The sequence below is a fragment of the Mesoplodon densirostris genome, chromosome 9 (genome assembly GCF_025265405.1).
Source record: "Mesoplodon densirostris isolate mMesDen1 chromosome 9, mMesDen1 primary haplotype, whole genome shotgun sequence".
NCBI lineage: Eukaryota > Metazoa > Chordata > Mammalia > Artiodactyla > Ziphiidae > Mesoplodon > Mesoplodon densirostris.
Window position 1 is genome coordinate 26,880,317 of NC_082669.1, and position 25,685 is coordinate 26,906,001.

The 25,685-nt window shown below is 51.8% G+C and overlaps 1 protein-coding gene across 1 annotated transcript in view; it reads left to right on the forward strand.

The window, feature by feature from the left end:
• Window positions 1-20,163, forward strand: part of ADCY1 (adenylate cyclase 1) — a 115,767-nt gene extending 95,604 nt beyond the window's left edge. Inside the window, exons 15-20 of the mRNA XM_060108374.1 lie at window positions 6,271-6,387; window positions 7,170-7,316; window positions 8,153-8,251; window positions 12,796-12,910; window positions 14,901-15,025; window positions 19,825-20,163. Coding sequence (XP_059964357.1) covers window positions 6,271-6,387; window positions 7,170-7,316; window positions 8,153-8,251; window positions 12,796-12,910; window positions 14,901-15,025; window positions 19,825-20,163 — 942 coding nt within the window. The remainder of the gene's footprint in view (window positions 1-6,270; window positions 6,388-7,169; window positions 7,317-8,152; window positions 8,252-12,795; window positions 12,911-14,900; window positions 15,026-19,824) is intronic.
• Window positions 20,164-25,685: the final 5,522 nt, after the last annotated feature.

Genomic DNA, 25,685 nt, shown 5'->3' on the forward strand with positions numbered 1-25,685 from the left:
GACTTTGCCCATTTGCCCTCTGGATATTTAAGCATGTCATGCAGAGGCACATCAGAGGGCCTCAAACTGTTGCAAAATTGCCAGACCAAAGACTCAGTGGGTTAATTATTTATTGAGACCCAGCTGGTTCTATAAACCTAAATAAACAGATGGGCTTTTCCTTCCTGATGACTTCCTCAACCTCTTAATCTGTAACTATCAGAATGCCTTTGCTCCAGTGATTGTTTTCTTTGAACTCAGTAGATTATCATGATGACACTTATAATTTGGATTATGATAAAAATTTCTCTCTCTACAATGAATGTCTGTTCTGAGGGTAATTCCCACTTGTGCAGCTGCCATTGTCAGCACTCGGTGGCGGGTGGGGAGCTCAGACACGGAGTTCCCAGTGGTTGGGCTGAGCTGAAGCCTCTGCTGCACCTCCTTCTCCAGTCACTTCCCAGGCCTCCTTTCTCCACACGTGTGACAGGCCCACAGCCTGACCTGGCCCCCAAGTTGGTGACATTAGCCTATAAAGATAATACCTTGATAGAGTCTTGGAGATTTTGGAGGAGTTAGCCAGGGAGAGGTTCTGTCGCTGTTGGGTGGTGTTTTATATATGTCAGTTAAGTCAGGTTCTGATTTCCTCTCTAGTCATTCTATCAAGTTTTGAGAGAATGGTGTTGGCATTTCTAACTACAACTGTGGATAGAACTTGTTGCCGTTCTATCAGTTTTTGTTTTATGTATTTTGATGATCTGTTATTAGGTGCATAAATATTTAGGATTATGTCCTCTTGATAAATTGAAACCTTTTTCCTCTGATCAAAAAAAAGACGCTCTTGTATACCCGTGGGCTAAAACCCAAAACTCCAAATAAATATCGATCCCTAAAAAAAAGACCTTCTTTTTCCAGGTAATATGCTTGGTTCTGCAGTCTGCTTTGTCTGATATTAATATAGGTAATCCAGCTGTATTGTTATATGTTTTTCTATCATTTTACTTTTAACCTATTTGTATCTTTTTATTTAAAGTGGATTTCATATAAGCAACATACAATTGGATGTTGCCTTTTAATCGAGCTGTTCCATTTACAATTAATGTGATTATTGATGTGGTTGGATTTTAATCTTTAATCTTCCATGTTGCTGTTTCCTAGTTGTCCCATCTGTTCTTTGTTTTCATTTTCCTCTTTTTCTATTTTAGGTTAATTAAATATTTCTATTATTCCACTTGATCTCTCTCTTTTCTTATTAGCTCTAACTCTTTGTTGTATTTTTTTAATGGATACTTATCATAGCTTGTCTTCAAGTGGTATTATACTACCTCACATATAGTATAAGAACCATAACAACAGTATGTACATTGGTTTCTTCCATCCTAGGGATTTTGCCATTGACATCATCATAGATTTTATTTGTACATATATTATAAACCCCCAAATATATTATTATTTCCATCATAAACATTAAAGTCTATTTTAAAGATATGTTATAATGAAAAAGAGTATTTTTTGTTTACCCACATAGTTATGATTTCTGGTGCTTTTCATTCCTCTGTGCAGATCCAGGCTTCTGTCTGTTGTCATCTTCCTTCTGCCTGAAGGACCCACTTTAATGTTTCTTGCAAGTCTGTTTGTGATGAATTCTTTCACCTCTTGCGTGTCTGAAAAACTCTTCATTTTGCCTTTGTGGTTGAAAGATACTTTTGCTGGGTATAGGATTCTGAGTTCATGATCTTTTTTTCTTTTCAGTGTGTTAAAGATGTTCCGCCACCTTTTGCCTGGCATTGCTTTTAATGATAAGTCTGCTATCATCTTTATCTCTGTTCCTCTGACCCCACCTCTGCTCATGTTTCACCCTCTTGACAGTGGACTGGGGGCTCCTCTGGAAGCCTGTGCCCCGTGTGGCCTGACCAGCCTGGTCCACCCTGAATCTCCACACTTGTCCCCTCTGCAGGGCAGCTGCTCTCTCTGGAGACAAGCGCCATCATTGATCACCTGCCCAGCTGATGCAGTTGTTGATGCACATGTCTCACAGAGTGCCTTTTCCTCAAGTGAGACTAAATTATCAAAGGGAGGCAACTAGGAATGATTCAGTTCAAGAGTTAGAGATGAAGTCCTTCTCACCTGGAGACGGATGACCCTCTGTCTCAGCTGCTCTGTGTGCTTTGGAAAGGTCCTTTCCCTTTCTGTGCTTCCCCAGGAGGAGGTGGTTCTCAGAGCCTGGGCGTCCCAAAGAGGGGTGTGTGTACCCCAGAAGGCAAGTGAGATAGCACAGTGGGGTTTTGGAAGAAGACATCATGATGGTTCGCTTATGTGTGAACTTGGCTGGATCACGAGGTGCCTAGTTATTTGGCCAAAGGTTTTTCTCCGTATGTCTGGAAGGGTACCTCTGGATGAGATTAGCATTTGAATCTGGATTCAGTAGAACAGATTTCCCCTCCTAATGTGGTGGGCCTCATCCAATCCGTTGAGGGAGGCCTGAATAGAACAGAAAGGTGGAGGAAGGGAGAATTGGAGCCCCTCTCGCCTGACTACACAATCTGGGACATTGTCTCTGCCCTCAGCACCCTGGTTCTCAGACCTTCAGGAGTTACACCACCAGGTCTTCTGGGTCTCCAGTTTGCAGACAGCAGATGGTGGGACTTCTCAGCCTCCATAATCATGAGAGCCAACTCCTCATCATAAATCTCTTCCTGTGTATCTATATCTGCCCTGTTGTTTCTGTTTCTCTGGGGAACACTGTGTAACAACATCACAAGTTCTGTTTATAGTGAGCGAATCTGAAAATTAAGAAACATGCTTTCCTCGTTGAAGAATCAGCTGGCTGGGTTGATCTCACTCTGGCCAGATGTCACTTCTAGGACACAGGCAGGGACATCACTGCCCAGGCATAGCGAGGCCGGTGCCACCTTCACTCAGTTGCTCATTTTTAGCGAGCTGTCCTTAACTCCAGCTTCTGGGTCAGGGTCTACTTGTTTGGCTGGTTAGACCGAAAGCTTCACAGCACCTCATAGGGGTCACACCAAGAGTCACAGGGCACAGTGGCTCACCGGTCATCTGCGGGGAGTTGTCAGGTTGTGCTATTTTTTGTTTTGCTCTGTTCTGTTTACCAAAAGTTAGTGCTCCCAGGCTGGGTGCCCTTCTGAGATGCCATGTAGCTGTCTGTAAGATGTCCCCGGGTAATTAATTTCTGAAAGGTAAGCTCCCATAATCTGTCCTATAGAGTCAGGGGTCAGATTTTTGACACGTGAGAAGGAACATGCTTTTTTAATTTAATTTTTTAATTTTTTTGTTGAAGTATAGTTGATTTACCATGTTGTATTAGTTTCAGGTTGGTTATCTATTTTATATATAGTACTGTGTATATGTTAATCCCAAACTCCTAATTTATCCCCCCATCTCTTCCCCTTTGATAACTAAGGAAACTATGCTGTAGAGAAAACTTTCTTTTTCTTTTTTTTTTTTTTTTTTTTTTTTGCGGTACGCGGGCCTCTCACTGCTGTGGCCCCTCCCGTTGCAGAGCACAGGCTCCGGGCACGCAGGCTCAGCGGCCATGGCTCACGGGCCTAGCCGCTCCATGGCATGTGGGATCTTCCTGGACCGGGGCATGAACCCGTGTCCCCTGCATCAGCAGGTGGACTGTCAACCACTGCGCCACCAGGGAAGCCCAAGGAAAAATTTTGAAAATGGGTGTTGTATGTGTCTCTGTCGTGTGATTTTGTTTACAGGAATAATGTATATTACCCACAGCTCTTTCTTACCAATACCTCCTGGCTGGTTGGAAAGTCTTACAAAAAGAGAACTTCAGTGGATTTTCATCTTATTTGTGAAAAATATAACAATCCAACTTCTTCTGCTTAGTTTGTAAGATAGACATTTATCAGTCAGATTTCAACAAAAACATTCACATCTGTGGATGGATTAAAAAATAGTTGATTATTTAGAAAGAGAGCTAATCTGATAGCCCATAAATCTAAGTTAACTGTAAATAAATTGAAATAAACCGAAATTAGAACGAAAGCTTTTCAACACACAAAGTGATCAATCAAAATTTTTTTAAAAGTTGAAACATATTCAGTTACACTGCATTCATTAAAATACTGTTAACATTAATATTTTGGAGAGAGCAAAATTTTTTGTGCCATTAATAAATTTCTAAAACCTGTTATTTAAAACATATTATTTACTTTCTCTTTATCTCATCTTTCAAAAAACTTTCTTTTGTGTGTCAGTGCACACGTGTTAACAGGAAATTAATTATACGTGTCTTAGGAGAGGTTCCCGTTTCCCTTGTGAGGCTTTTCTTCCCCACACGGCTGTGTCTTCTGATACCCATCTCAGCCGCTGTCCACAGCCACAGCCCTGTCTGCAGGGTCCATGCTTGTCGGAGCCAGATCCTGGGGCTCCTGGCCTCCTTCTGGTGTCCTCACTTGCAGCATGTCTACCCGCTTTAAGGGGCAGGATGAAACCTGTCGTGCATCAGCCTCGTTGCTAACTAACGGCTCCTGTGGACCACACATCTTGTTTTCCCAGAAAACGCCCTAGAGGAGGCCTGGGACTCCTGGTTGGGCCCCCTTCCTCCTGGCAGCTGTGGCCTGAGGCCTCCTCACATCCACCTTTGGGGGTCTCACATGCTTGCTTTTAACTGGTGGAATCACTGCATGAAATCCAGCAGTGTGTAGCCGACCACTTCAACTGTTATTATAATAACACCACCAAAAATAGGTGACGCTCTTCAAGGCTTACGAGCTAACACGCGCCCTCCTAACCCCCTGATAGGTAGGAATGGTGCCTCTATGAATGGGTGTTTCATTTTATGACGAGGTAATTGGAGCTCCGTACCCGGCCACTTGAACCAGGGTGTGCTGCCCTCCATGGCGTGGGTTTTGATGGCGGCCGCAGGCCGTCAACACAGCATGCCTGTGACATTGTCACTGCATTCAAGAGCTTGTTGCCCCTGTAATGCTGATGTAATGTCCCCCCAGTTGAGCTCCTTCCCTGACTACGGCCAGATGCCAGATGTGGAAGTGGGGGACAGTGACTGACAGTGATCCCAGTGGCCTCCATTTCTGAGGGCTGGCACCTGACCTTAGGCTGCCCTCAGCACTTTGCCAGCATCGCCTCTTGAGCCCTCATGGTGGCCAATGAGTGGGGCCATCACCACTGGTTGCATTAGTCTCTCAGGGCCCTGGAGCTAAGAGGCCAGTTAGCTGGGACCCGTACCGCACCTGCCATCTGCTCTGCCGTGTCCCCCAGTTGGACCCGCCAGCTTCTACCCTCTGCTCCACTGGGTCTGCCCCCCCGGCCCCTGCAGCTTTCTGCTTGTCTCAGCGCCCAGAGACATGTGAGTCCTGCTGAAAGCCAAGAGATTCTAGAGGACATAGGAGCTTAGGGAGGGTCCACCGCTGGCTTCGGGCATTCCCAGTGAGCCCGCAGTGCTCTGGAGGCACATCGGAGGCTGCTGGAGGCTTGGTGTGTCCTGGGAGTGGGCATGTGCCCCACAGAGGGCTGCTTCAGGTCTCTGGTCCCCAGAAGATGGCTGGGGGTAGACCCTGGAAATTGAGGCCAGGCCCCTTATTGTCTGTCCTTTGAAAGCTCTAGCTGATCCGGGTGGTGACTCGTCCAGAATTGCGTGGATCCTCTGGGCCCCTAATGTTGACCTAGTCACTACCTGGAAGGGGCGTGGAGATGAGCCTGGTGGAGACCGTTGGCTTACTTGGCATTTAGCTTGGATAGTAGAAAGACGCATGCATTACAGATGTAATAATTCAGAGCTCTCATTAAAGAGGGTAAGGCAGACGTTTTTCAGGAGTGTTGCGTCGGGCATAGGGACCACTGCAGTGGGAGAGAGCAGGCTCAACCCAAAATAGAGGGCGGGCAAGCGGGGCTTTATAGCCTAGGGGCAGGGTGGGGGCCAGTGGATGGAAAACTACCAAAGGAGGCATCCGGGGTGAGGGGGCTTCCGGCTAAACTGACCTAACAGGAGTCCTGCTGAGAGCAGGCCAAGGTGATCCGACATCACCTGGCGGGGCACGGAGATGAGGAACGTGATCAGATATCTGAGGTGATCAGATGTCAAGGATGGGGTGTCCGGTTAAACTGACTAAGCGGGGCTCTTGCTCAAACTGGACGATGCAGAGATGAACGTGGATGCCCCGACGTCAGGGCCCATTTGGGAAGAGCGTCCAGAGTCTGGTCCAGGGGAGAATCTTGTCGCATGGTGGGTAGTCGAAGGAGCAGGGAAGCGTGAGTGGGCGGGCTGGTGGCTAACAGAGGACCACTCCGCAGGCAGAGGAGGAGCGGGACGACATGGAGAGGGTGAAGCTGGACAACAAGAGGATTCTCTTCAACCTCCTGCCGGCCCACGTCGCGCAGCACTTCCTCATGTCCAACCCCCGGAACATGGTGAGCACCGAGGTGGAGAGGCCCCTCTGGCCACCCCAAGGGCAGGGTGGGGACTAGACCATCTGAGGCCTCTGGGCCACGGGGGTGATGGGTGCCCAGAGCTAGCATGCCCTCCCCTTTGATCCTGGGAGAGAGCACAGCATCCACTGTCCCCACAAGGAAGGCGAGTAGGCTTCAGTAAACTGCACACGAGGTTGGGAAGTGCCGTTGCAAGACCTGCACGTCCTGGGTGGGCCCCTAGAACCTGCCTCACCCACCCGTAGGGCTGGCGGTTCACTCCCTTCTCTGTGCTCAGAGCTGTCTGGCTTGCTCAGAACGTCCTAGTGGCCACGACCTACTGCAGTAAAGCTCTGGAACCACCCAGACAGCATAGAGCAGGGCTTCCAAAAGCCGACTCAAAAATAAAGAGGCTCAGGCTGGGTTTTTAGGTCCTAAAGGCAACAAACCCCCCAGGCTTAGCTTGACTAGCTTTGGCCTGAAAGAGCTCCAGGGCTCATGTTTTCATCCCGCTGGGCTGGGGGCGTCTGGAGCTGGTTGTTTTCTCAGAACGGTGCATCCTTCCCTGGTGCCTCCCCCGCTTGCTGGGGACTCTGCACCCACCTGTGAGCTGAATTACCCCGCGTCGGCCTAGATCCTCCAAGCCCCCTCCTCGCGTGGCCCGAGGTGCCAGCGCGACTTGGCAGCCCCGTCTCAGGACTGGTCCGTGGGCCCCGCTCCCAGCGCCAGCCCTGAATGCTGCTCTAGCTGCCTCCTCAGTGCCTGACCCAACCTTTCACCCCCAGGACCTGTACTACCAGTCGTACTCGCAGGTGGGGGTCATGTTCGCCTCCATCCCCAACTTCAACGACTTCTACATTGAGCTGGATGGCAACAACATGGGGGTGGAGTGTCTGCGCCTCCTCAACGAGATCATCGCCGACTTTGACGAGGTAAGGGCCGCCCCACAGTCCTCACCCCCCTGGGCCTGGGCCGTCCTGGTGCCCCTCCTCCAACCGAGTCCTGAATTGCGTCCACCGATGTAGCACGTGCTCTGTGGATGGCACAGGGCCAGGGGGAGCACGTGCCTTTTGTCTCCTTGGGAATCCCAACCAACCGTGACCGTTGAGGAAGGAAATGTGCCTTAGGATGGGGAGGGCGGGTGCTGGAGTCTGTGCCCTGCCTTGTGAAGGTCGAGCTCAGGTGGGCAGCTTCACCTGCAGGTTGGGGGGCAGGCACCTTTGCACCCTCCAAAACCAGGCTTCCAGTCTGTGCCAGTCCTGCTTCCCTCACTGGGGCCCGTCTGCCCCCTGGGTGGTTGTGAGCTCAGCTGCTGGAGGACGGGAGTGTATTCTGTATGGTTCCTCCTTGGCGCCTCTTTTTTTTTTTTTTGCGGTACGCGGTCCTCTCACCGCTGCGGCCTCTCCTGTTGCGGAGCGCAGGCTCCGGATGCGCAGGCTCAGCGGCCATGGCTCACGGGCCCAGCCGCTCCGTGGCACGTGGGATCTTCCCGGACTGGGGCACGAACCCGCGTCCCCTGCATCGGCAGGCGGACTCTCAACCACTGCGCCACCAGGGAAGCCCTTTGACACCTCTTTTAAGTACCTTTGCTGGAGCCCCTGAGGCCTGCGTCTCTCAGTGCAGCCCCAGAACTTGTCTCATGCCTACATGAAGAAGACATGTTGCTTTGCAGAATGTGCCTGTCTGCGGTTGCTCCTGGCGGCCGTACACCGCCGTGACTTTTATAAGATGTTATGTAACGTTTAACAGTTTTGTGTTTCAAACAAAGCTCATGGACAAAGACTTTTACAAGGACCTGGAGAAGATCAAGACCATCGGAAGCACCTACATGGCTGCTGTGGGGCTGGCGCCCACGGCTGGGACCAAGGTGAGCGCAGGCTGACAGGTGTGCCCTTCTCAGGGGCTGGGCCCAGGCTCTGCCCCCAGCTGCCCAGGGACCATGGGCAGGCCCCCCACTGTGAGCCTCAGTTTGCCCTCTGCACTGGATTAGGGCAGCAGCCTGCAGGCTGTCTTGTCAGTGGCCAGTTCTCTGCAGTCACAACCTTCTGGGGAAGGTCAACACGGAAGGCTGGGCGCAAGAACTACCTCCAGCCCTGCCCCCTCCCTACCACCCTGGCCCCATCCTGGCAGCCTGGCATCACTGAGTGTTCCCCTTTCCCAGTTCAGGATTTTGAATAAAGTCCTCAGGTTGCCCCTATAAAAAAGGCAGAAAAAGAGAGGAAGATGTAAAAAAAACAAAAAAGTGTCATGAATAGAAAGCAGTTATACATGTGGTAGATGCTAATCTAACTATATCAATAATCACCTTAAATGTGAATGGTCTAAATACACCAATGAAAAAACAGAAACTAGCACAGTGGCTAAAAAACAAGACCCAGCTAGGTTTTCTGCAAAAAACACACTTTAAATATAAAGTCACAGATACATTAAAAATAAAAGGATGTAGAAAGAGATACCATGCTAGCACTGTTAAAAGCTCAAGTAGCTATCTTAATTTCAGACAAAGCAAATTACAGATCAAGGAAAATTATCAGGGATGAAGAGCTAGGTTATAAAGGAGTTAATTCTCCAAGAATACATAACAATCTTTGATATTTATGCACTTAACAACAGGGGGCGAAAACTGATAGAACTGCAAGGAGAAATAGATGAATCCACTATTTTTGTTGGAGACTTCAGTACCCTGCTATCAGTAATCGGTAGATCCAGTTGGCTGGAAATCTGTAAAGAGAGCGGAACTGAATTCACAGCATCATCAATCACCTGGATGTAATTAACATCTGTAGACTATTTCATCCAAGGACAGCAGAATATACTTCTTTTGAAGCTCACATGGGACATTTACCAAGATAGGCCACATTCTGGGCCATAAAACACAGCTTAATAAATTTAAAATAATTGAAATAATATAAACTATATTCTTAGACTAGAGTGGAATTAAAGTAGAAATCTATTGCTAGGAGATAATTGGAAAATTCCAAATTATTTGGAGATGAAGCAGTACACGTCTAAGTGATACAAAGGACAAAAAAAAAAAAGAAATCTCAAGAGAAGTTGAAAAATATTTTAACTAAATGAAAATAAAAATATAACTTATCAAAATTTGTGGGGTGCTGGAAAAGCAGTGCTTAGAGAGAAATTTATGTCATTGAATTCATACATTAGAAAAGAAGACCAATCCAAAATCAATAACCTTCCACCTTAGAAAAGTAGAGAAAGTAGAGCAGTATAAACCTAAAGCAGCAGAATAAAAGAAATAGTAAAAATCAGAGCACAAATCAATGAAATCAAAGACAAATCAAAGAAAATCAATGAAACCAAAAGTTGGCTCTTTGAAAAAATCAATAAAATTGCTAATCTCTAGCCATGCTAACCAAGAAAAAGGGAGAAGACACAAATTACTAATATTAGAAACAAAAGAGGGGCCATTCCCACTGAACCAGTGGACATTTAAAAGATGTTAAAGTATATTGTGGACAAATGTGTGGTGCTACACTGGAGGTCCTGGCCAGTCCAATAAGGGAAGAAAAGTAAACAGAAGAGTTATGAATTGCAAAAATAGGAACAAAACCATCATTCTCAAATTGCTTGCATGTTTAGAATATACAGTGCTAAAATGTTTACATGTAAACTGATAGAATTTTTAAGTGACTTTACTAAACTTGCTGGATATAAAATCAACATAGAAATTTCTATTTTATCTCTGTATCTTTAACTACAGACAATTATAAAATCAAACATTTTAAAAGTTACTATTTCCAACTAGTATAAAAGTATAACTATATGCCCACAAATTTGGTAACTTAGGTGAAATGGACCAATTCTTTGGAAGACACAATCTGCTAAAACTCACATAAGAAAAATAGATAATCTGGGTAGGTCTATATCTATTTTAAAAATCGAACCAGTAATTAATAACCTTCCAAAACAGAAAGCACTGGGCCCAGTGCTTATTTAGATCAAATATCTAAATAAGTCAAGAGATACTCCATATTTCTGCATAGGAAAACTCAGTATCGTTAAGATGTCAGATTCCCACTTGATCTGTAGATTTAATGCAGTCCTGATGAAAAGTGCAGCAGGTTATTATGTGATATTGACCAACTGATCCTGAGTTTACATGGGAAGACAAAAGACTGAGGGTAGTCAACACAACATAGCAGAAGCAGGACAAAGTTAGAGGACTGACACCACTAAAAATCAAGACTTGCTATAGAGCTGCAGTAATCAATACAGTATGGTTTTGGCAAAAGGGGTTAGTCAAATAAACCAGTGGAACAGAATAGAGAGCCCAGAAATAGATCCACATAAATATCATCAACTGATCTTTGACAAATGGAGCAAAGATAATCTTCAACAAATGGTGCTAGAAAAATTGAATATCTATCTATCTAAATAATATTTTTAAAATAAATCTAGACACACAGACCTTACACTGTTCACAAAAATTAACTCAAAATGTATCATAGGCCTAAATGTGACATGCAACACTATAAAACATCTGGAAGATAACATAGGAGAAAATCTAGGTAACCTTGGGTTTGGTGATGAGTTTTTACATACACTACCAAAAGCGTGATCCGTGAAAGAAAACACTTATATTGGACTTAATTAAAATTTTAAAATTCTATTTGTGGAAAATACTATAATGAAAAGACAAGCCATACACTTGGAGAAAATCTTTGCAAACCACCTATCTGATAAAGGCTTTGTACCCAAAATATACAAAGAACTCTTAAAATAAAGAAGACAAATAGCCCAATCAAAAAGTGTTCCATCAAAAGATGGGAACAGACACTTTACCAAAGAAGATATACAGATGGCAAATAAGCATATGACAAGATGCTCCGTATCATATGTCATCAGGAAATGCAAATTAAAACAACAAAATACAATTTCACACTTATTAGAGTGGCCAAAATCCAGAACACAGACACTGCCACATGCTGGTGAGGATGTGGAGCCGTAGGAACTCTCACTCATTGCTGGAGGGAATGCAAAATGGTGCAGCCACTTTGGAAGACAGTTTGAGTTCTTATAGAACTAAATATGCTCTTACCATATGATCCAGCCATCACTCTCCTTGTTACTTATCCAGAAGAGTTGAAAACTTATGTCCACACAAAAACCTGCCCAAGGATGTTCGTAGCAGATTTATTCATAATTGCAAACCTTGAAAGCAACCAGGGTGTCCTTCAACAGGTGAATGAATAAATAAACTGTAATACGTCCATACAATGGAATATTATTTAGCACTAAAAAGAAATGAGCTATCAAAGCATGAAAAGACATGGAGGAACCTTAAGTTAAGTGAAAGAAGCCAATCTGGAAAAGCTACATACTTTGTGATTCTAACTATATGATATTCTGGAAAAGGCAAAACTATGGAGACAGTAAATAATAGTTTCCAGGGTTTGAGGGAATAGATGGAGGATTTAGAGGACAGTGAAACTGTTCTGTATTCTACTACAATTATGGATACATGAAATTCTGCATTTTTTAAAACCCGTAGAACACACAGCACATAGAGTGAACCCTAACGTAAATTGTGGACTTTAGTTAATAATAATGAATCAATGTAGGTTCATTCGATGGGAACAAATACACCATACCCTAAAGCAAGATGTTAATAATAGGGGAAACTCTCTATGTGCGAGGGATGGTACGGGGGTAGTATATGGGAACTCTCTACACTTACCTGTTCAATTTACCTGTAAACCTAAAACTGTTCTAAAAAAATTGTCAGTTAATTTTTTTAAAAAAAGCATTAGTTCCCCAACTTTGAGGACTATGAAAATATTCCTAAAAAAAAGAAAAGCAAGTAACCTTGATATCATTAGAAAAAGAAAAAAATTTACAGTTGTTTTTTCACAAAAGAGAGGATCTTTCAACACAACACAATGAAAGAGACCGAATCAGTGTGAGGAAGGAGGGCTGGAACTGCTGTCTGCTGTGTGAGCGTTGACTCAGACCCACTCTGCTCACCTTGCTTTGCTTGTTTCCGATGGGCCGGTGGCAGCATTGTCTGAGCAGTGGGACATCTGGTCTCCCACCACAGGGTTCCCCCCTGCCCCCATTCCTGCAGAAGGGTTCTGCCTGGGCTCAGATGGCCTCAGTCTCTGCCCTCAGGAGCTGGGAGCCTTGGGCAATAATATTCCTCCTCTGTTTCAGTCCCTTACCTGTAGAATGGGATGATAAACACACACTAGGGCAGCTGTAGGGTGCCACCCAGTCAGCCCCAGGCCCAGCCAGTGGGGCTGCTGCATTGTTAACATGGGGATCAAGTCCCTCCCTGATCCTGTGAGGGGTACAGGCTGGTCCGCCCACCCCCGCAGGTCCCTGGCTGAGTGTCCCTGGCCCCTCTGCCCTTGCACCCGTCAAACGTAATAACCCGTGTCTGCTCACATCCAGGCTAAGAAGTGCATCTCCTCCCACCTCAGCACATTGGCAGATTTTGCCATTGAGATGTTCGACGTCCTGGATGAGATCAACTACCAGTCTTACAACGACTTCGTGCTCCGTGTTGGTACGTGGCTGCGAGCTGCCCCATCGTTCGGGCCAGCTCACCCTTCCTGCACTGGCTCCGGGAGCTGATGGCCTGGGCTGTCCCCTAGGAGCGGGGGTCATTGGTCCAGGCTCCCTTGTCTCACAGGAAGGAGGATGGCACCTCCCAGAGCAGTGCATGGGACGCAGGGACAGCTGGGCCCACCTCAGAGCTGGTTATCAGTGCCTGAGGACCTGGAAGGGTCATTGTGCAGCTTAGGAAACGCAGGAGAAATCTTGATTGTCTTAAAGACTCAGATACACCTCTGAGTCCACACTTAGCTGGAGGAAGGTGCCCCTGTCAGCAGGCCCGAAACACTGGGGCCAAGGCTGTGCAGAAGCCCAGGGTGCAGGCTCGGGCTGGGTCTTTTGTCCTCCTGGGTTCCCTTGCCTTGCCTGCGAGTGAGGAGGGGAACCACCCGGGGTCTAAGCTCCTCTGTAGCTCTTATCAAACTTGTAGGGTTTCTTTTTTTTCAGTCTTAAATTCACTTTTTTTCTGGGCTTACCAGGAAAATTTGTATTAGTCAAGGATATAGTTAAACGAGAGATGTCTTCCTTTCTCTCTCTCTGCCTGTCTTCCTTTCTGTCCTTTCTTCCTTCCTTTCTTTCTTTTTTCTTTCTTTCTTCCTTCCTTCCTTCCTTTCTTTCTTTCCCTTCCTCCCTCCCTTTCTCTCTTTCTTTCCTCTCCTTTTTATCCCTCCCTCTCTCTCTTTCTCTTTCCCCTTCCTTTTTACCTTCCTTCCTTCCTCCTTCCCTCCCTCCCTCCCTCCCCCCTTTTCCCCCCCCATTACCTACTAGTCCACAATATAGTTAAACAGGATATTTGTGGTTGTTTTACAATTCAAATGTCTAGTGGTCTTAAAGGACAGAACTTAGAGCTGGGCTTGAGCATGAGGGGTGGTAGCCCCCAAAGTGGGTAGAGGTCTGATGTGCTTAAACACGGTGCTGACTAAGCCCTGGTGCCCAGCCCGAGGGACGTGCTGGAGGTAGGGGCAGGGCACCCTCTGCGCCTCACCCCTGGGGTCCAGTTCTCCTCTGGGGCCGTGGGCTTGGATTAATAGACGTAAGGGTCCATCAGGGAAATTCTGTTTCTTACTCTCCTACTGAGGACCCATAGGCCAGTCGCACCTCTGTGCCTGGATGGCCAGTCACACAGGAGGCTGCATCCTGGCTCAGTCTCGTCCACATGGATAGGGGCATCTGGGGTGGTAGAAGGGGTTCCCCAGGTCCCACCAGCCATGTGGAAGTGGCCCCTCTGGGGCTCCTCCCTGGGCTCCCACATCCACCTAGCCTGAGGCTCCCAGCTCCGCCCATCCAGTTCCACCCCTACCTCCTCCCAGAGACGCCAGCACCCACTGCCCCGGTTTTGGGGGGTTGACTAGGCCAGCGTCTGAAACGTTATTCACGTGCTTGGCTAAGCTGAGGAAAATCGACGCAGAGTACTGAGTCAGAAGGTATGCTGTGGTGTCAGCCCAGACCTGGCTGCAGGGGCGACTGGGGGCACTTGGGCCTGTGTCACTGTCCAGGCCAGTTGGACCCTGTGCCACATAAAGACAAGGGCGCCTCCAATCTCCTTCAGAGCGCCCTGAAAATACGTAGTTCTGGGCCCGACACCCAGAGGAGCCGAGGGATCCCATCCAGGGAGCCAGTTGAGCCTCTGTCCTTTCTGGAAGAGGGAGCTGGGGGTGGAGGGACACACTGTGGCCCACAGACTGAACGGTCAGCCTTCCGAGCAGCAAGACTCGGCATGGGGTCGCTGTTCCAGGAAATGAGGCTTTTTCCCGGGATCAGGACCGCTTCCTGATGGTGCGTCAGGCAAGCAGAGCCCGGGAGCTGCCTCTCGGCGATGCTCTGGGGTCCCTGCTTTGGGGAGGGGCGTTGCACTGGGTGACCCCAGGAATCCATGACCTCACAAGGGGCTGCTCCTCCCCTCGGAGGCCTCCCCACTGACGCCCCGCGCGGCTCTTTTCCAGGCATCAACGTTGGCCCCGTGGTGGCTGGAGTGATCGGGGCTCGCAGGCCGCAGTACGACATCTGGGGAAATACGGTCAACGTGGCCAGTCGGATGGACAGCACCGGCGTCCAGGGCAGAATCCAGGTCAGTTCACTTGGAAGTCCCCAAGGCACAGGTGCCCATCCTGCCGGCGGGAGGCTGAGGTGGAAGGGGCAAGGGTGGGGTGGGGGCGGCCGCCCAGCCCCGCAGCCTGCGTCCTCCTGTCCTGGTCTGCCTCCTCTGGGTAGGAACACCAAGACGCAAGGCTCAGTGTGTCTGCAGCCTTGGAGGTTGGCCTCTGTGTGGCCAGGCGCAGAGATGGGGATAGTGAGTGATGGCTCCCTAGAAGGGAAGGGGCTGCCTCACCGTTTAAAGGACTGGTGCTGTGGGGCCCCCTGACCTAAGAACCTGCGGGCGCTCACTTGGGATGCGAAGCAGGTGCTCTGGCACTGGCTGGCACTGAAGGTGTAAGAGACAGTGACCCCTGCGCTTCGTGGTATGTGGCCGTGTGGTTCCACTCTCGGGATTTCCCTTGGAACAAACACGCAAGCGTGGGTCACACAGAGGGAAGGAGCCTGTCCCCCGTGTGGGCTTCGGTTGGCCTCTGGGGGCCCGGATGGATGGGGCAGAGAACGTAGTGCTGGGTGACTAGGGCCACTGCCCTCCTGCTGTGGCCTGGCCTTGAGGTAGCCACCACCTGGCAGCCAGTTAGCGTTGCTCCTTTACTTGATCACAAAGTCTCACTTGGTCCTCCGTAGACCCTGCGAGACACGTGCATTCACCCCAGGTTTTTAGAGAGGCACTGGGGTGCGGCCCCTGCAGGATGCGGTTCCAATGAGAAGGTTGCCTGCCTGGGGCCCTCTCGCGTCATACCTGTTCAGTTCCCGGGGCCCCTGCCTGCATTCGTCGGGTGCTAACCCTCGGACAGGTACCTTGGTGGGTCCCTTGGATTCGTCAGCCTAAAAGACAGCCAGCAAAATCTTCCTGGAGCTCTCCTGCTCAGAACACAGGCGGGGTCTGCATGCAGCATCTCTGCACCTCTGCATTTGTTCCCTTAAACTTTTCTCACGGTGGTGGAATACACATATCGTAAAGCAGACCATCTTAGCTGTTTTTAAGTGCACAGCTCAGGTGTGTTAAGTGCGTCCACGTTGTCGTACTGCCGTCCATCCCAGGACACCGTGTTCCTTTTCTAAGAGGATCTTTCACCTATGTTTCTCGCAGCCTTCCCCAGGAGCTGCTCATGCCCCAGGGGAACACCTGCGGGAGCCCCCTCCACTCTCCAGCCTGGCTGCTGTCCAGTGCCGACATCACATCTCTAAGTTTGTAACATCCGATCTGGGTCGGCCACCCCTCTGCTCAGAGCTGTCCCTCTCTCTCCGGCCTCCTGTGAGGGATGTTTGCCATGGCAGGGACTCCGGTACGCCATGCAGCCTCTGCCGGCTGCTGGGCTGCCCGGTGATATCTGTGTCTGGACTCCCGCAGGGCAAAGTCCCTCGGCCCGGACCTCCTGGAGGACCCGCATCGCAGGAGGTCTTAGCAGACCAGGCCCCTCCCCTCCTGCCCTTCGGCTCGGGTGGCAGCACCCCATGCACTTGGGACAGGGCAGGACAGAAGCCGGGCTCTGGTGACATTTGTCAACCTGGGTAAGACCTGCAGTCCCTCCATCTGGCGGCCCACGTGACCTGGCCTGGCCACTTGGCCACCCCCTTGGCTGAAGGCTCTTCCCCTCCAGCCCATCGTGCTCGTCTTCCCAGTTTAAAGGGAGAAACACTTATGCTCCACTGTTGTGTGGTTCTTGTAGGGGTTCCTGGTCGCAGCCCAGGAGAGATCCCTTCCCTTTGCGAGCCCAGGTTAAACCTTTGGTTCTTTTGAAGAAGTGAACAAGAGACTCACATATTAATGACGAAGGTTTGCAAAGAGGTGTCTTAACTTTTTCCTGAGGATAATATCTAATCAGATATCACCTGCCCAAATTCTCATTCCTTAGTCCTCAGCTGGGAGTCTTCTTTCTTCTGTGTCAAAATTCCTAAAAAGGAGACCCCTCCTCATGCCTGCTGTGCCAGGAGAGGCAGACAAGAGGGTTCTGAGCAGACTAAAGTCCCCGGGGCATCCCAGGGCCCCATTTTCCAAGGAGTACGGTGGCCAAGAGAAGGTTGACCGTGACAATACCCAGGTTCCACCTTGGCCATCAACTTGAGGACCAAGCAGGTGCTTCCCGGGAAGTGTCTTCATGGGAGCCCAGCACTCTCTCTCAGGCAGAGTGAGGTCGGTGTGGCTGCAGGGTGGGTCCCCCCACCTACTGCTGGCCGGGCCTCACAGGGAACTCTAAAGAGAGTTCCCAGCCCGCCTCTTCAGAGACACAGGGATTCTCATGCAGGTGGCTGAGAATCAGACTTCATAGGGGACTCCCTCTTGGCCTCCTGGGGACCTCGTGTCTCTGAGCCCCTGACCTGGACCCTTTCTGGGCCCCCCACGGTGACATCATACACAACCCTGATTCACAGCCTGGGACTTCCTGGCTCGAATGTCACGGCTGAGAGATGCACAGGGGCGGCGTGCAGCCCGAGCTCCCAAGTGGCCTGGAAGGACACCCAGGCCCGAGCCCACCTGCCTTCAGACCTCGGCTTTACCGCATGTCCTGGTGGGTCATCTTTACCTCCAGCGTTTCTTTGTGCAATGATCTGGATATCTTGTTACCTCTCATTCTTCATAAGACAAGAGCATACAGTGAAAGGAAAGAGCTCACGTAAGGATAAGACTCAGAGATTTTTGTCAGTGTGTATCTTGGGGCTTAAGCTGGACGTCAGGGTTCTAGGAAGACCAGATCTCTTTGAACAGATGAATTGTGGGTTGGTTCAGTCATGAAAGGAAAGAGCAAAATGGAGCCTTTTATCGCAATAGCAAGCCTCTGAGATCACCTTGTGTCTCAGAGGCCACATCTGAGTGGTGACCTTTGTGACAGTGGCGTCTCCCCTGTGAAACCGGCCAGTCTGTGGCTCAATTCCATGAAGGACTTTGGTGTGCGCTGAGCCCTGCTGGGGAACTGAGTGAGGCCGTGTGGCTCTGGCCCTTGTGTGGCCTTGGATCGGGGTCTTTGGCAGCTCTGGGGCCACCAACCAGCCAGCACCCTGGGGAGTTTCAGCACTCCCCACTTTTCCTTGACCGTCCAAGTCTTTGTGAATGTAATAGTCACCATCAAGCTGACCAAGGTACTCTTCTTGTAAGTGGACGGCATTCTTCTCATTTACAAGGTCTGGGAGGGACCACCTGACCTGCTCCCAAGCCCAAGAGATGGAGCTGACCTGGTGAGGGTCTAGGCCTCAGGCACCCACCTGCCATTCTCCATCCCGGTGGGTGGGTGGCGGCAGCCCTGGTGAGGGGCCGTGGAACTTTCTCCAGAACGCCAAGCAGCCACCTGCCCCCCTGCGCGAGCACCAGCCAGTGCCTTGCTGATGAACAGCCACAGAAATTGGAGGAGTTAATTAATTAAGGGGAAAGATACATCCTTGACCTCTTTTTGTGGGTTGAGCTTACTCTGTTCCATGTCCTCTGTCTACACTGGATCAGCCAGTTTTGCTTGTTTTTCCCATGAGGGAAGCTGAGGGACCCCCTCCCAGCACTTTCAGATCCATCGGCAGATTTCCCTGTCCGGGGAGCTGTGCAGGTTCTGATGTTCTGTGGTCATTTTTGCTTCCTGAACTGCGGGCAGGTTTCTGGCAGGCCTTGGTTCCCTCCCTCCCTCGCTCCCTCCCTTCCTTCCATTGGTTCCTTTATTCTTTCATTCAGTGAGCACTTATGAATACCAGGAGCCTTGGTAAGTTGTGGCGAGACAGACCATGTCCTTTACCGTCGCACGCAAGAAGCAGGCCGACGGTTAGCGAGGGTGAGAGCTGCGTTGGGGGGCGGGGGTGGGTTCAGGGTTCCAGCGAAGCCGGCGGGGGAGAGAGCAGCCCCTCTGCCCAGCTCTGCTGGGGACTGACACCCTGGGGATGTGAGACCCTGGCCTCAGGGTGGGCTGAGTCGTCTTAAATAAAGATGCCAGAGGTGGGTGACTATATAGTGGGGGGAGGGGGATTTTCAGAGCAGCCGCTGGGAGTCGGGGTGACGGGGGAAGAGGTGGTCTCCCCCTTCAGTGTCAAGTGAGGAGAATCCAAATGCTCGTGTCCTCTTCTGCTGACAGAACCTTATTAGAAAGTGCTTTCTTGCCCTTTCCCTTTTTCATAACTCGGTGAGGCAGGAGTTCTTTTGTTTAAACCCTTGGCCGGGAGCCTGAGCATCAGGAAAGTTAAGTCACACCCCTGTGGTCCCTGGGAGAACGTGCCCTCTGCCCTCTCGTGCTGTTGGCCCACAGAGGCCCCAGGAGTCCCTGGCAGGTGGGTGCGAGCCCACCGGGGCCCTGAGGTTCCGTCCCAGCCACGGGGATGGGGGCTGGTGCTGTCCCCTTCCAGCTGAGCTGCTCCCTGCCACTCCCAGACCCTCGAAGACGTGTGGGGTGACCGTGGGTCCCGAGGGCCCTGGCTGCACAGCCGGAGCTCGGTGTCCAGGCATCTGGCTAGGGCTTGGGGTGATCATGGAGCTCACACCCCAGCCCCTAGGACTGGTTCCGTGTGGGCCCTGTCCAGCCCGCCCACCCACTCTGGGCACCCCCCATGGCGAACGCTGTCCTCTCCTGCTTGTCCAGGGCCCCATTGAGGCCCCTCTGAGTCCCCTGCTTTCTTTGCAGGATCACGTCCTTCTCGCCGAGTGACCAGAGTGACCATAGGAGGGGCACAGGACCCGGCTTGCAGGCCGACCTGGGGAGGCCAGAGGCCGGGCGATCGGGTGATCAGTGCAGGTCGGGGAGGGACCCTCCCGTGGGCTCCCCGTTGACCAAGAGTGACGCCCGCCTTTCTCCGCCGTAGGTCACGGAGGAAGTTCACAGGCTGCTGCGGCGGGGCTGCTACCGCTTCGTGTGCCGAGGCAAAGTCAGTGTCAAGGGCAAGGGCGAGATGCTGACATACTTCCTGGAAGGCAGGACCGACGGAAGCGGCTCCCAAAACAGGTCCATGAACTCAGAGCGGAAAATGTATCCTTACGGGAGAGCCGGCCTCCAAACCAGACTGGCCGCGGGCCACCCCCCGGTGCCCCCTGCGGCCGGCCTCCCAGTCAGAGCCGGGCCGGGGTCTCTGCAGGGCTCGGGGCTTGCCCCCTGTCCCCCAGGCCACCACCTGCCCCCCGGAGCAGCTGGGAAGGAAGCTTAGCGGAGCCCACGCGGGCCACTGGGGGCACAGGGCACAAATGCTCGGGGCGTTGGTGGCCTCGGGGCTCCTGCAGGGACCAGCCCGGCCAGCAGAGCAGGGCCGGGAACCAGTGGCCGGGCTGGGGAAGGGGGACTGTCCAGGTATGACCCGAAGCAGCTGGGCAGTGACTCGGGTGAGGGGAGAACCCAGACTGCACAGACGCCGAGGCTTTAGCAGGGTCTTTGTTTGCGCCATCCTCTTCTCGGTGGCCGAGGGAGGTTGACCAGGTCAGCTTTGGACGTCGGGACCGTCAGGACGTCCACCAGGGCCGCAGGCTACAGCAAGAGCCTTGGAGATCTGGCTGGCAGAGTGACTGGGGTGCCCAGCTTGTGCGTGCCCTGAGACAGTTCGGCATCAGCCCAGCTGTGTGGGTCCCGTGAGGGCAGCTCCAGCCCTGGGCGGTGGCCTGCAGAGCCCAGAGTAAGAGTCAGGACTCTCTTGGCCAGAGCCAGAGCTGGGCAGACCTTCGGTGGGCGGTTTGGGAAGAACTAAGAAGCCCCTGTCCCACTGCATGGATGGTGGTGGCTGCTGGCTTTCTTCAAGTTTGGGTTTTTGCTAAGAGCCAGAGGCAGGTCTTCTGGAATTCTTGGGGGACCCTGCAGCCACATCTGTGACCAGCATAGTTCCTGTTCCACCTGTGCGCTCTCCACCTGCCCTGCTGAGCATATTGGCTCCTGTAAAACCTGGACGTTCCCTTTTCTGCCCACGTCACTGTGTTTGTTCAAAGGAGAGAAGGTGGCCGGTGTCATTTCTTACCTCTCTGCCATGGCATCTTGGGTTTCCGTACGCTGAACAACAGTGCAAGGCTTTGTTGAGTTTGAAAACAAGTGAACCTCACAGCCATGAGAAAGCTTCCTGGATGGAAGGTGTTTCTCTGGCAGAACCAGTCCCTTGGACGTGGAGATTTGGAGTTAGTTTATGGCTGTCAGTACAGATGTCCCTGCTCCGGTTTGCAGGGAAAGTGACTGCAAGTAATTCTGTGCAAGTCTGGGAATCTCCTACCTAGGCATCTCTGCGGTTGCCATGGAGACGAAGAATGCAGCCATGCTGGGATGGGCTCCTGGGGGTGGGCAGAGATCCGGGAGGGCCAGTGGGAGGAGACTGGCCAGAAATAGCTGGACGTGGAGACCTCAGTTCTCGACTGCAGGGAGGAGGGCAGCTTGAAACTGGAGGGAACGTTCTGGGCAGGCAAGTCAGTAGGGGGATGGCCGTGCAGAGACCCAAGCTCCGACAGCAGCCCGGAGGGTTCTGTGGGTTGCAGGGGAGCCCTGCTCGGCAGAGTCAGCAGGCCTGGGGGTCCCATTCCACACCACTCTCCCTGGGGGTCCTGACTTTTCAGAATTGGGACAGGGGCTCACTCTGGACCGAGCCCCATGGGGGTGGCTAGTGGCATCCCCCGGGCTGCCTCCGTTGTGGGTGTATGACTCGTGGCTGTGTGGGTGGAGCTGACAGGGCCAGCCACTTAGCCCATGTGGACGGGCCAGTGACAGAGGCGGGCAGGTGGACAGTCTTTCCTCAGATGTGCCCTGGGTGAGGAGCTGAATTTCCTCCCCCCTCCCCTCCTTACAGACAGAGCACAAGCTGAGTCATCTCCAGAGCCCGCTGAGCACATGGCCTGTGCAGGTGTGCACATCTGCATCCAGCTGCGGGGCTGAGACCCTGGCCAGGGCCCTGCTGCCCACCTGCTCCCCATGGCCGAGCTTCCACTCCAGGGCAGGGCAGGAGGGGGGTGGACAGCACAGGGGATCATGACCCTGCGAATATGCTCTGTCACATGGCAAAGGGGGCTTTGCAGAGGGAATTCAGGGCTTGGGGCAGAAGCTGAGGAGAGGATCCTGGGCCATCTGAGTTAACTGAGTGTGACCAACGTGACCACGTGGCCCCTTAGAAGTGGACAAGGAGGCCAGGGCAGTCGGGAAGATTCGAAGCACGAGGTTGCTGTTTAAAGATGAAGGGCCCGCAGCCGGTCGAAGGTGAGGACGCCCCAGCCATCAGCCAGTGAGGAAGCGGGCTGTCGATCCCACAGCTACAGGCGCTGAGTTCACATCACCCTGAGCGAGGTGGACCCTGAGCCCCGGGATGAGGGCCCAGACTCGCTGTGCTGGGACCTCAGGTCCACAGAGCGACGGGACACCCCCCCACCAGGTGTGTTGGCAAAGCCACGGAACGCGTGGCCAGCTGTCACCGCAGCCGCGGGAAGCCATCGGGGCCTCGGCTGTTCTGAAACGGCGAGGTCGCCCCTTCGACGAGCAGAACCTCCTTCATCATCAGCAGTTCCAAACCCTACCTGCTTCCTGTGGGCATAGGGGCCGTGTTCAGCCATAATGTTCCTTGGGGTTTGGTCAATGACTTCCTTTTTATTTGTTATAAGACTGTATGATATTGCCTTATTTATTTTTAACCTTGTACAATATTCATGTACAAATGTTAGAGCCTTCCAAGTAGGATTCTCTCTAAATTATTTCAAGATGCTCTGTAAATAGCGCACCGGTCTGCCTATTCCATTCTGACCAAAATGAAGGTAAGCCCGACACCCCGTGTGAACAGCACACTTTGGCCGATGCGTGAGGTTCCTGATGCATCGCCCCTGCTTGGCCGGGCTGCTGCTACCGCCCTTTGGAATGACCCCATCCACGTGTCCCTTCGAGACCCTCGCATGCCTCTCGTGACTGACCTCGGTAGATTAGAACTCAGCCCCGAACTGCCAAACGCTTCCACGGCCCCTGACCCTGGGCCGGTCCACTCCAAGGTCTGTGTCCTGCAGGGTGGACCCCACACCCCCCAGACCCAGCCACCCCGAGCCTGCCGTGTTCATCGGACTCCAAAAGCCACCAGGGCTTCCGATACCTTCTGTCACTAGAAGCAATAACTCTAAACTGTAGAGACAGGTCTGCAGATTGGTGATTCAGAGACAAGCCATGTGTACAAGTTTCCCCAAATTGAAGGGCACACAGTTGGGGGGCTGACACCCCCAAATCCGGGCTGATGTGCAGGCTTGGACAGGATCTGGCCAGCCTTCAGGGACACCTCGCTTTGTCTCCCCTCATTGGAACACTGCACCATCGTCCCAGTAGCGACCTAGGTATAATATTTGAATCCCTGCTTTAACCTGCCACTCGGGAAGGAGGGGCTGGGTTGGCCTGTCCGCCGTGTCTAGGTTTCCTCCCCGACAAGTGGACCCGTCTCATTTCCAGGGTGTGCCCGCCCTTCTGCACAGCGTGTTCTGTTATCCCCTGAGTCTCGGGATCCTGCTGGTCTCTCCCCACATGGCAGGTCCTGCCCGGGACACCCATGCATGACTCGTAAGGCAAGCGCTGCCTAAGTGTGTGTGCACCGCGCGGGAAATGCAGGTTCACACGCGTGTGCCCTGCATCGAGCAGTTCTCTTACCGGGGTATCACAGACCTGCTGTCACACTTGTCATTCTGGAGTGTGCAGACCTATTGGTTGTGTATAACTAGCCCCCGGAAACTGACTTGCCCTTGGTTTTGTAATGGCTTCAATTAAAAACAACAACAAAAGTAACCTCCAAATCCAAACTCCATAGAGGTAATTGGTTTCAAAATATTTGCTTTGGTGAAGTAAATGAGGGGGTGAGCTGTGGCCGACTGGCAGGTGGAGGACACGACCGTATCCCTGGGCCCGGACATCCCCCCTCCACAGCTGCAGTTTGCTTTGAAAGTTGGAAGTCTGTGCTAGCCGTTTCCCATTTTCAATCAATACTCCCGGTTCTGTAGTGGATGATGAAAGACGTGCCGTTTCTTCATACAGCGTCCTGGGTTTGCATCTGCCTTCACAGGACCTTAGGCTGGGGGTGGGTCTAGTCAGATTCAAGGTCTGCTGGGGGCTGCACTGCCAGGCCCAGAGGTCAGCAGGCAGGACTGGGGGCTCACGCCTGGGTGTTGGGAGGCCAGTCGTGGTGGCTCGGGCCTCCACACTGAGTTTGGGAGACAACAAGGAGATGGGCTTTACCTGAGGGACTCTGCTGACACAGGGCCCCTTGTCCCATGACGTGTTTCATGAGCAAAGGCCAGGCCAGGTGCCCAAGGGTTGGCCAGGTGGGCCGTGCGGGGAGTGGAGTTGTGTGTTTCCCCAGGATGGATTCAGGAGCTTGGGGCTGGTGTCCGAGGCCTGCGTGGGTGACCACCTCGGCAATGCTGCCAGGCAGCTGTCCCCCAACCCTGGGTCCCCCAAAGTGGGAGGACATCCTTGATTCTGTGTGGACTGACAGCCAGCAGCCACAGTCAGGCCTCATGCCTGGGAGACAGTGTGGGTGGGAGAGTGGGATGCAGTGGGCACCCCAGTGGCCAGGGCTGGGGTAGGCATGGCCGGCAGGGTGGCCAGTCAAGCCAGCTATGGACCCAGCTGCTGGAACCCGACCTAGATTTCAGTCTCGGGTCAGGGGCCGTGCGGGTGCACCCCAGACAGCCGGCCCACAGGGGAGCTCCCTCACCTCCAAGAAGCCACAGGAGGCTTTGGAAAGGATTCAGGGAGTTTTCCTTTGTCTCCTGTCTGTGCACAAACGTACTGGAGACAGGTCCTGTGGTGGAATGAGGAAATCTGTCTTCTCCATTGTCCATTTCGTAAAATTAAGAAACCCAATTTCAGGTGCCCCATTTGGGGCTAGACCTCCGTAAACAACTTGACTTTACGGCAGTGGAACAGACATTCGTATTCCTTAATTTCCCTGAAAATATAACACATCTATTCACTAAGATAAAAAATAACTTTTCTGCTAGAGGCCACGCTTAATCCAAGTTGTGTGTGTGTGTGTGTGTGTGTGTTGTGTTTGCATGGCATGGCGTAAGCAAAATTAAAATCAATTATTTGTTCCTAGGATTAGGATGGATTCATATAAGAAACAAATTAACTACGGATACAGACAGATGGCTGCCCCCCAGGGCATCGGGGGAAACCGCCCCTGAGTGCCCCGACCCAGCTCTATTTCCCCTAGAAATCCTGACCTTAAAAGGAGGAGTAAGGGCAGGGGCAGGGGCAGCAGCTTCTCGGCCAGACACAGAGGCGACCTTGACCCCCGCCGGCGTCCACGTGGTGCCCGGGCCTCCGTCTACAAGTACTAGAGAACCACTAGAGAATAAGAAAGTCTTCCTTCCTCCCTCCCCTCCTTCCTGGAATCTCTCCACAGTATCAGTACAAAGTCTAGGGATGTCAAGACCCTGAGCTGATCCCATTTTCTGTTGTTTGTGTGGTCGTTTTATTTCTGTTGTGTTTGGGGTTCCGGTGTACACTGAGGCCTGCGGGGACTGCCGCAGGTGGGTGTTTGGTGCAGGAATTCTGGACGGAAAGGCCCCCCCTCCTCCCTCCCAGTTACCCGGGGAACCACTTGCAGGCCCGGCTTCAGCCTCTGGGCTGTGCCGTGGGAACAGAAAACAATAGACAGGTGGTCTTCGGGGGTGTGGGTCACAACTGGCTGGAAAAACACCTTGGGACTCAGAAGACTGACCCCAGTGGCAGCCCCCTGGT